The following is a 10956-nucleotide window of genomic DNA, read 5'->3' as shown; positions in this document are numbered from 1 at the left end:
TCAAGAGGTGCCTTCCAGCCTCAGCTCTTCTGGGTTTCTGGGACTGAGCTGGGGAGCAGAGTGGCCTTAGGTGATGGCAGGGAATAAGGAAGGACCTGGGGGGCAAGTGGGTCAGGGGAGCAATGTGGAGATCAGGAGATGGAGGGTCTTGTCTGGGACAAGGCATGAGGTGTGTGGGGTGAGCACAGAATTTGGGGCCGGCAGGTAACAACTGAGATGGCAGTGGTGGGGTGGGAAGCTCACAGTGGTGGTGGTGTGGGAACAGGAGTTGTGTCCCCAGAGAAAGGTGACCTGGCCCTGGCCTGCGCAGTCCCGTGCAGGCATGGGGGGAGTGGGGGGGCAAGACCATGTGTTGCAGTCCCATAGGAGGGGGTAGGGGCGTGCTGCTGAATGTGCAGGTCCCGGGTGGCTATTCCTGGAGGCCCCCGCCTGCGCAGGCAGATTGGTTTGCAGGGAGGTGACAAGTGTCAGCTCAAGCCTATAAAAATCTCCAGCCCCTGTCCTGGCTCAGTGACCCGATTCCCCCCTCCCAGCACAGCCGTCCTGCAGCACAGCCCGTCCCTTCAGAGTGGAGATATTGGATCCAGAGTGGAGGCTCCCGGTCCAGATCAGGGACCCCAGCTTCAGAGCTAAGATCCCAAGTCTGGAGGACAGACCTTTGGTTTGGAGCGGGGACCCCCACTGAAAGCAGAGATCCAGGAGCGGAGACCCCAAAACAGCCCCTCGGCTTTGCAGCTATGACTGGCAAAACGGCTCCAGCTGCTGCAAAGAAAGCGCCAGCCTCGAAGAAAGCACCAGCCCCAAAGAAAGAGCCGGCACATACCCCAAAGGAAGAGCCAGCACATACCCCAAAGGAGGAGCAAGCACATACCCCAAAGGAGGAGCCAGCACATACCCCAAAGGAAGAGCCAGCACATACCCCAAAGGAGGAGCCAGCACATACCCCAAAGGAAGAGCATGCCCCAGCCCCCGCTGCTGAAACACCCCCAGCCCCCGAGCATCACCCCGATGCGGAGCAGCCTGCGGCCCCTGCAGCTGAGCACGCTCCGGCCCATGAGGCTGAAGCGACTCCAGCCCATGAGGAAGGATCCCCCCCGGCTGCCCCAGCTGAAGCCCCAGCCCCAGCCCCAGAGCCTGAGCCTGAGAAACCCAAAGAAGGTGAGGAGGGGACTGGAGAGTGAAGTGGGGAGGGGAAGGTGTGAAGATGAGAAGGGGACACATATGGGTGAAAAGTTGGGGCATGAGATCAACAGTGATATTTTGGGAGGGGGGTAGGGTGGGTGGGCTGATTGCTCCCCAAGAGCCCACAGCCTGCCCTCACTCCGTGGCTTTGTTGCAGAGCCGCCCAGCATCCCCTTGTCCTTGGCTGTGGAAGAAGTGACTGAAAACTCTGTTACACTGACCTGGAAAGCACCGGAGCAGACAGGCAAATCGAGCCTGGATGGATACGTGGTGGAGATCTGCAAAGATGGAAGTAGGCTTGGGCTTTCCTGCCTCGTAAGCATGAGAGTGGGCAAGGTGCTGCAGAGGTGTGGGACGGAGCTGGGTGGAACTTGGCAGCACCTTTCTGTGCAGCCCGTTTTCCTTTCTTTGCCCTAAATACTTCGATTTAAGTGATACATATATTTTTTTCCTATAAAGGAGAGGGTCATCTCGCTGGCTTCAGCTATTGGTGGTCTCTTTAGCAATGGGTTGGACTGCAGGGGTTTAATGTCACTTCTGTATCCAGCTCAAGGCTGGAGGAGGGAGCAGCAGGCCCATGGGGGATGGTCTGGTGATCATGAACCTATGGAACTGGGACAGGCATACAAGACCGTGGGAGGATAAAGACACAAATCTCCCATGTCTGCTTAAAGGAATGGGGATAAGATGGGGGGACGAGAGGGGAAAGTGTTCTGCTGGGTGGCGTGAGAGGCTGGCATGTATCAGCAGGCAAGCCCACCCCCAGGAACATGGGGCTCAAAGAGCCTGGAAGGAGGATGGATGCAGAGGATGGAGATGGGTTGGTGGGCGGCAGCAATTAGCTGCGGTTCTCCGGTTGCATGGCTTGTTGGTGGAATGAAGGAGGTGGGTGAGATGTGTTTTGGGCGCTCTTGTGAAGCCCTGCTTGGCCTTGGGGTGAGAGCGAATGAGGTGTGTGGGGACAGCAAGGGGAGGCTGGTGCTGCTGGGCTGGGTGCTGGGTGAGGCTGGAGCAGTTTGGGAGATCCAGGGGGTCCATGGAAACTTGACCTGTGGCCTTTGGCCGTTCAGCTTGTGGCAGGCAGGATCAACACAAGCAAAACTACAAGCTTGGCCAGGGGAGGCTTTCTGTCGGGCTGGAGGCTGGGGAGGTAACTGGCTTGACAGGACCTGTGAGGAGGTCCAAAGATGCAGGCGTTCCTGGAGGAAGCTGGCTAACAGCCACCAAAGGTCATGGTTTTGGATGCTCTCCTAGCTTGCTTTGGCCTTGGCTGAGTGGCAGAAGAGGAGTAGTCACTCAGTGATGGCCACGTGGGCTCTGAGACTGCTGCATTTGGGCTGGTACAAGAACCTGGGTGGCCAAAACATGGTCAGATTGGAGTGAAGGTAGAGTAATGCCAGTGGCAGGTGATGGACAGGCCTTACCCAATGTGGAGGATGTGCAGGGGAGCACGGTAAGCCACAGCAAAGGATCCTCAGGATTTGAAAGATAGGCTGGCAGGGTGGTCAGAGGATCTTAACTACTTCCAGAAATGCACCTGGAATGTCAGCAGAGCCCATGTTTGTTGGCCTAACGCCTTGCAAATTGCCTCCTGCACAACCGTTGACCACCTGCCAGTTGGTAACCCACACTCCTTGGCAGGGTGGGGAGGCCAGGTGCCCCAAATCTGATGACATGAATCTTTCTGCTTGTGCCTTTCCAAGGCACAACTTTCCAACCCTTTCCAACCTTCCAAGGGTTGCTTCTCTGTTTCACCTCCTGGGGTTTGATCTTGCTGTCTGGGGGGTGTGCATCCATCTGGCCATGCCGCATCTGTAGGGCCTTGCTGGGTTTGTTGCAGGTACGGATTGGACAGCTGTGAACAAGGAGCCTTTTCTCTCCACCCGCTACAAGATCCAGGACCTTAGCTCTGGTGAGAAGGTCCACGTGCGGGTGAAGGCCATCAGTGCCAGTGGCACCAGCGTCCCAGCTACCTTGGAGCAGCCAATCCTCATCAGGGAGATCACTGGTAAGAATTCGTGCCATGCAGTATCCTCGTGTGCCTTGTCAACAGGCAAAGAAATTGCAGCTCATCCCTGCAGCCCAATCCTCTGCCCTCTCACTGTTGCAATCCAGCCTTTGACTGAGATGTTATCCTCCAAAACAGGGCCCAATTCCCCCGGATTGGGATGGGAATGGTGCAGCTTCCTGACCTCAGTGCACTGATCTTGTAGGTGGGAGCGAATTGCACCCAGAACACAGAGCCCCGTTCTCCCATTTCATTGCAATGGCTGGGAAATGGCCTTGCATCTCCTCTCCTTGCATCTCTGCTGTGCCAGCACATCCCTGTTAGGCAGCAGGGTCGGAGGCAGCTTTGTTTATATAGCTGAGGAAAGTCGAGAGCTGGCTGTGTGGACATTGGGAACTCTAATCACGCTGGACGCGCTAATGAATGGCTTGCTCCCATGCTTAGCAAGACTCGCATTCCTACTGGGGTGCAGCAAATGTGCTGAGGTTGATGGATGATTGCAAGGCTGGTTTTCATTTAGCTGACAGGAAATATATTTATTTATCCTTTCTGGGGAATTATTAGTGCATAAGTTTTCCCGTGACTCAAAGAACAGAGATTTTTTCATCAGCTTAAAAGTAGTATTAATGGCAGCACGAGCTATTGCAGGAACTGCCAGCTTTTTGTAGGAAAGGACTTGGAGAAGGCTTCCAGCATCTGGAAAGGGTCCTGTAGGGCTGTGCGTGTAGCCTGTTGGGTGCTGTGTCCAGAGCTCTGTCTGAATCCTCTGGGGACTGAAGCAGAGATATCACAGAGGTGTCTGCCAGCGGTGCCATGTTCACCTGCAGATCCCATTTTCCTTGCAGAACTGGGGAAACCGAGGCACAGGGACTGGGATGAGATGCCAGGCGCACAGCTCAGGTTTCCCGTTGGCAGTCCCATGCTGCACCACGCTGCCTGTTCTGCTGTCATCACTGCCAGCTTTTTCCCAACCACGTGTGCCAGCTGAGAGTAAAACGCAAAGGGCTGGAAGATCCATGCACAACTTGCTCTGTTCTACATCTTTTCCTTTTTTTTTCTTTCTTTTGCTGTCTGAAACTCTTTATTGGCATATTGGCACTTGCCAACTTTTGCATTTCATCTGAACCACAGCCTGCCACATGCTTTGGCTGTGCTGAGAAACAAATGACCCCTCCCCAGTCCCCCCAGCGCTGCTGGTGCACATTGGGTGCCTGAGTCCGTTCATCCCCATCCTGTCTGTCACATTCTGGCCTCCCTGTTTTATTCAGGATTGCATCTTGCAGCCCTCTTTGGTACATATACAGCGTCAGATGGGGCTTTAAATAGCAGCAGTACATGCAGCAGGGATTTTAAGAACAGGTGGGATGAGTGGGTTTGGGAGGCAGAGAGAGAGATGGGGAGAAACCAGCCAAAGATTCAGCATCTTGCATGGAAATAGGGCAAGGCAATGCCTTCCCAGCCACATGCACACTCCATCTGGGCCACTGTCCCAGCCAGCCCTGTTGGCTGAGCTGAAGAAGACACCCATGAATTAATGTTCCTCCAAGGAAATCCAGTTTCTCTGCCCTGCTGGGATGAATGAGCCCACGCAGAGCAGCAACACGTGGATTCCTGCAGCCAACAGCTGTGTGCACAAAGCAGAGACCTCCCCAGCTGTCAGCGGGGCCATCTGGGACCGTCGGGCACCTCCCAGCCCTCACTGCTCACAGCTGTTGAGGCTTCGCCTGCTCCTGGTTTAATTCTGGCTGTCGCCCTGCACGAGCCCCCTCCCCAGAGCTGAGCTCCAGCACGTTTAATCCAGGCAGAGACACACAGCTCTTTTATGAGGGGCTCACGTCAACTCAATGCCTCCCCAGAAGGATTGCTGGCTCCGTGCTGGTTGAGTTACACGGCTGCTATTTTCACCCTGGGAAGGAGGCATGCACTCCATCCGCATTCTCCAGTGGTTTTCTTGCTTGTCTTTGTTATGTTCCCTTGGGGACATCAGCCTCCATTTTCTAGCCTGGGCTTTTGTAGCTCTGCTGTAAGAAACTGTGCACCATCTTGTCCTCTTGACAGCCCTGAGCCTCTGAGGAAGAGGTCTGCCAAGCCTTGCCCTTGCTGGAAGTTGGGTTGTGTGTTCCTAGAAATTCTGCTGTGTGAGCTGGGACATAAATGGTTCCCAACCAGGAGATGCTGCCCACGGCTTGCTGTCACGTGGGCTCTGCTGGTTAACCCACACCAGTTGCCATGGGCAGGCTATAAAGACGGTTTATCGTAGTGGTGCCATTGCATTGCAATGGACAAGAAAGTAATTTTGGAGTGTTGGCAATGGGAAGCACGGTCCAGGAGATCACAGAATAGTAGAATCATTAAGAAAAGACCACTAAGATCATCTGGTCCAACCATTAACCCATCATCACCATGCCCACTAAAACCTGGTGATGAAAGGGAAGAGTTGCTTCTGGAGAGGACATCTTGATGGCCAAGAGCAGAATGCCTGGGATGGGTTTGCCTATGTTTGACCACATCTATGAGATGCAATGAGGCTGTGAGCTGTGATTTCCTGGCCCCACTGTTTGACTTTCTGGTTCCCAGATCTGCCAAGGATCCGCTTACCTCGCCAGCTGCGGCAGGTGTATGTCAGGCATGTTGGGGAGGCCGTGAACCTGCTGATCCCTTTCCAGGTATGTGGGTGATTTGGGGTTTAGTCCCTTGGATTTGCTCACCCAGGGTTGGTTTCCCCAGTGACCTTCCTAGCCAATGTAGCATGCCCCATTCTGCTATGTGCTAGCTTGTCCTGGTCCCCATGTCTTACGGGCTGAGAAGGGTGAGAATTCCTCTCCAATTCCTGCCTAGCTCCCATTGGTAAGGGGACAACCCCAAACAGATGAGGGCATGAACTAGGTATTGCTGCTGTCTTAGCTTGTGGTTCCTGTTCAGGAACTTGGCTTACAGTGCTGTGGACCCAGAAACTCAGTGCTGGGTGTCTTCCCAGGGAAGGTGGCTATTTTGGAGCAGGGTAGCCCCAGGGCTGTGTGAAGAAGGTACTGAAAACGATGCTGGTGGGACGAGCTGGAGTCCATAGTCCATCTCCTGGGCTAACATTACCTGCTGTCTGTGGGATCCTCAAAGCATCTCCACTATAGCATCTGCTGTGGATTAAACCCACCCCTGAAACACCTCCAAGCAGGGGGAAGCAAGAGACAGAAAGCTGTCCCTGCAGTGAGGGACTTGTCCACCCCTGTCTTGTAGGCAGCTGGGAGCCTGTGCTGGCTGTGCTCCAGGGGTGAATCAGCCATGGATACCAAACGCAAACCCTTAGCTCAGCAACATGAGCACGGCTCTGTCTGCAAATCTCTTGATAGGCAAATGAATTTGCTGGGTGGGGACTTTAGGGACGGATGATGGGTGGTGATGGGGATTCGCTATAGTTTCTTCCCTGGGCCCTGCTGGATGGCAGAGTGCCTGCTCACCGCAGGGGAGTTGGACTAGATGACCCTTAGGGTCCCTTCCAACTCAAATGATTCTATGGTGCGTATCCAGGCCATGGCTGTGCCTGGATGAAGTGGAGTGGCTCTGCTCACCCTGTTGGGACCACGTCCTTCAGTTGCTCTAACCTACCTACATGGGTTCCTCCAGGGAAAGCCGCAGCCCCAGGTGACCTGGACCAAGGACAACCAACCCCTGGACACCAGCCGGGTCAACATCCGCAACACAGAGAAGGACACCATCTTCTTCATCCGCACGGCGCAGCGCAGCGACTCGGGGAAATACCAGCTTGCAGTGAGGATAAATGGAGCAGAGGACAAAGCCATCCTGGATATCCGAGTGATTGGTACAGCTACCGATGGGGACCTGTGGGGTTGTGCTGTGAGAGCTGGATCTGGGGCTCATTTCTGCCCTTTGGTTGGGGGTAGCTCCTGGTCTGGGCGGTATGGAACAGGGACAGCAGCAAAGCAAAGGCAAGGCCCTGGGGTCCTTCTTCCATTGCATGAGGAAATCACTGTGGGGGTTGCAGGATGTCTACCAGCCCATGCCCATAGCAGATCCTCACCTCTCGTGTGCTGCAACAGGGTAAAAATACATTAAAAATGAAGAAGATGGACAGAGCTTAGTATTTGTGGGGAGCAAATGAGGACACAGCCATGTGAGTGTTTGTAATTGCAGAGCGGCCCAGTCCCCCCCAGAACCTGAAGCTGGTGGATGTGTGGGGCTTTAACGTGGCCTTGGAGTGGAGTCCCCCAGCAGACAATGGAAACTCTGAGATAAAGGGCTACACGGTGCAGAAGTCAGACAAGAAGAGCGGGGTGAGTCCGGCCACTCCTGTGCCTCACGTACCCCAGTGCTGGGGCTGCACCCCTGGGTTCCCTTTCCTTTAGGCAGCCTCCAACCGCTTGTTTTTGTTTTCCCCCCCATCAGAAATGGTTCACAGTGCTGGAGCGCTGCACCCGCACCAGCTGCACCATCTCCGACCTCATCATAGGCAACACGTACTCCTTCCGTGTGTTCTCAGAGAACGCCTGCGGGCTGAGCGAGACAGCAGCTGTTGCTTCTGGGGTGGCTCACATCAAGAAGACAAGTGGGGACGGGGAATTGGTTTGGGGTGATGGGGTGGGAGGGAGGGATCCTGTCCCCAACAGGGCTTCCTTGGGGTTGGGTCAGTGGTGATGCCTCCAGGCTGGTCACCAGGATGAGCCCTGCAGGGCAAGGCTCTCAGTCCTTGGGATGGATGAAGTAGAAGGTTCTGAGGGGCCTGGCCTTGGTCTGACCTTCTGCACAGAGCGAGACAAGCATCACCTTGTTGGCTCACAGGCAGGAGGCTGCATCAGCCCAGGACTGGTTGGATGAGCTGAGATTGATAGACAGGGCTGGTTGAGCTGAAGGCCGAGCCCTTGGGTCGCTCTAGATGCCGTCTAGCTCATGTGAGAGAGCAGAAGTATTTTGGGAGGCTTGGGGCTGGGCTCACATGGCTGTGTGATGGTCAACCAAGGATCCCAAACTCTGCCTCACCTTGATTTCATTAATTTCCTAGAAACTGTTTACCAGCCACAGAAGATCCCTGAACGGGACATGATGGAGCCCCCCAAATTCACCCAACCCCTGACAGACCGAGCCACCACCCGGGGCTACAGCACTCACCTCTTCTGCTCCGTCCGGGGCTTCCCCCAGGTCAGTGCTCCTCCAAGGGCAGCATCGCCTCTGTGTGCAGGCAGCCGCCAGTTGGGCTCTGCAAAGTGGCTGGAAGTACTGGGAGATGGCTGGCCATGTCAAATGAGGGCTGAATGGAGATAGGGTCTGGAGCTGCCCTCTGAGTCAAAGCAGGGCAGGTTGGGGCGTTTCTGCACAGGGAGGGGAGGTTGGTCTCAATTCAAGCCATGTCCTGTTTCCTTCCACACTGAAAGAGGAGCTGTGGATGGTGGTTAGAGCTCCAGAATGGGTGTTTTAACTCTATAAATGGCTTCTGACAATGGATCCCATCATGGCCAGTGGCACTGGGAAGGACCAAGGCAAAGCAGAAGGAGATGGCTGTATTTTGGGACAGTTAGATTTCTCATGTTTCTCCCTGCTTTAAAAATAAATCAATAAATGAAACCTTTCTGCCTCCTAGCCCAAAATCATCTGGATGAAAAATAAGATGGAGATACGGGAAGATCCAAAATACATAGCAATGATTGAGCAGGGCGTCTGCTCCCTGGAAATCCGCAAGCCCAGCCCCTTCGACGCGGGCGTCTACACCTGCAAAGCTGTGAACCCTTTGGGGGAAGCCTCAGTAGACTGCAAACTTGATGTGAAAAGTAAGTTTGACTGAGGAGAGACAGGAGCAGGTCTCCCTGCCTGCTTTCCACTGCAAGTGGTGCAGCTTGCGCCTCTTTTCTGTTGGGTTTTGGTGGAGGAGGAGCTGAAAGGCATTGGGTTGCTCTCTGGCTTCTTGGGTTTAGTCTTGCAGCATCCCTTGCTTTTCATTCATGGCCAAAAAGTGGGCAGGAAACCAGAGTCTGTAGATGCAAAGGAGCAGAGATGTTGGCAGAGGCTATAACGGCCACTTGCTCCTCACTGCGTCCACCATCACTTGTGTCCTAAGTCACCCCCAAGCCATGCGTGCCAAAACTGCTTCACTTGCACCTGGGGTGCCATGATTTATGTCTCAGGATCCTGCCCATGCTTTCCAGCTCCCATTTCCCTGCCTCAGCAGAGAGCCCAAACCTTGATGACAAGCTTGTCCTTGTGCTGGGGACACAAAGCACCTGACCATTGCCTAGGCTGGAACATGGTGTCATGGGGACAAACTGTCTGGGAGAAAGCAGTGCATGTGTCAGCCCTCAAAGCGTGAGTGCACAGGGATGCTGTGCATAGGTGTGAGCACACTGAGAGGATTTGTCATGCCCAGTGCACATTTAGATGTCATAGGGGAGTGAGGTGAAGGGACTTCAGGGCCTTTACATCTCCCATACTTTCCTACAGTGCCCAAGTGAGGACAGGTTGGAGGCTGAGACGAAGAGTGAGGTAAGTTGGGACTGGGGCTGAGGGTGGATCCTTTGGGGATGGAGCAACTTGAGTATCCTGGACTGGCCTTTGCCAGCTGCTGATGAAGCCCTGCTTGAGGACTGCCTCCTCCTAGGGTTGGAGATGTGCTGGGGGGGAGAGATGGGAGAAACCTGCCCCTTTGCTGGGAGGAGAGAAGGCTGTAAATGGGCCAAGAGAAAAGAGGACATGAATGGGGAGACGCATGAACAACAGTCAGGGCTTGGAGATATGGGGGTGAATACACACATAGGGGGCTGGGGGCAGGTATGAAGGTGTGTGAGACAGAGGAGCAGAACAGCTGCAGATGAACCTTGTGGGGCAGATGAGGGTGGAGGAACTTGTGTGGGTTTGTCATCCCTTGGAGCCACAGCTGGGATTTGGTTTCCCATCTCACCTTCAATCAGCAGCTGGCAGGACTCAGATCCTGTTCTTTCACCCAGGTGGATGCTGCAGCAGCACAGCACGTGGTGATGCTCCCCGTCACAGCCTGCAGGCCTGTCCCCTCCCCAGCAGTGCCCCTGGGTCCTGCGTGTTGTCCTGGCCATGGCATGGCCCTCTCTAGGTGTGTTTTTATCCATGACAATAAAACAAGCCTATCTGAGCTTTGGTCCTCAACAGTCACTGTGTCCTGCAGTGGGGGGGGGAGGGGGGGGGCACCAGGGTGGAGGAGAGGGAGCTGTAGGGATGCTATGGGGTGTCACAGCATTCCACACACCCATGGGTGGAGGAGACAGCTTTTGAGAGAGTGTCAGCTTTGTAAAACATGAAGATGGCTAAAGCAGAACCAAACCATCAAGGAGAAGGAGGAAGGGTTACCTGCTGCAGCTGGAGAATGAAGAAGAGAAACAGCAACATCACAACACAGTCATGTTGGCATACCTTCATCCAAGTGCAAGTTCTTCATCCTCACCAGGGCTGCCATAATTCAGCAGCACACCATTACCCTCTCACCCAAACACAGACAGGCTGTGCCCATGCATTATATAGAGGAGGAATCAGCCCATTAGCTACACGTCCTTCATGTGCAGGAAGGCAGCCTCATTACTTCCATCTGTGAGACAGCTCAGGTCAGATGTTGGTAATTAACAGAAAACCCAGACAGATCCATCAGGGTGAGCGAATGAGCTGCTAAGCAGGGGTCAGCAGCACAGAGCACTTTGCCATCAGCACAGCCTGCTGGGGTTGATGGAGCAGGCACATGGGGCAAGGAGGCGGCATGGGGTCAGACCCACAGACTGACATCCTGGTGAGCCATGGCA

At 54.5% G+C, this 10956-nt stretch overlaps 1 protein-coding gene across 1 annotated transcript; it reads left to right on the top strand.

Moving 5' to 3' along the window:
• Nucleotides 1–501: 501 nt before the first annotated feature.
• Nucleotides 502–10298, top strand: MYBPH (myosin binding protein H). The gene is made up of 11 exons (XM_048926360.1): nucleotides 502–1158; nucleotides 1340–1474; nucleotides 3023–3190; nucleotides 5768–5856; nucleotides 6812–7007; nucleotides 7340–7479; nucleotides 7592–7751; nucleotides 8205–8341; nucleotides 8781–8967; nucleotides 9635–9676; nucleotides 10138–10298. The coding sequence occupies exons 1-10, from the start codon at nucleotides 738–740 to the stop codon at nucleotides 9643–9645; spliced, it is 1644 nt and encodes a 547-aa protein (XP_048782317.1). The 5' UTR covers nucleotides 502–737; the 3' UTR covers nucleotides 9646–9676; nucleotides 10138–10298.
• Nucleotides 10299–10956: the final 658 nt, after the last annotated feature.

This window comes from Lagopus muta, chromosome 24, assembly GCF_023343835.1.
Source record: "Lagopus muta isolate bLagMut1 chromosome 24, bLagMut1 primary, whole genome shotgun sequence".
Taxonomy (NCBI): domain Eukaryota; kingdom Metazoa; phylum Chordata; class Aves; order Galliformes; family Phasianidae; genus Lagopus; species Lagopus muta.
Note: the sequence above shows the minus strand (reverse complement) of the source record. Positions and strands in the feature narration are given on the sequence as shown.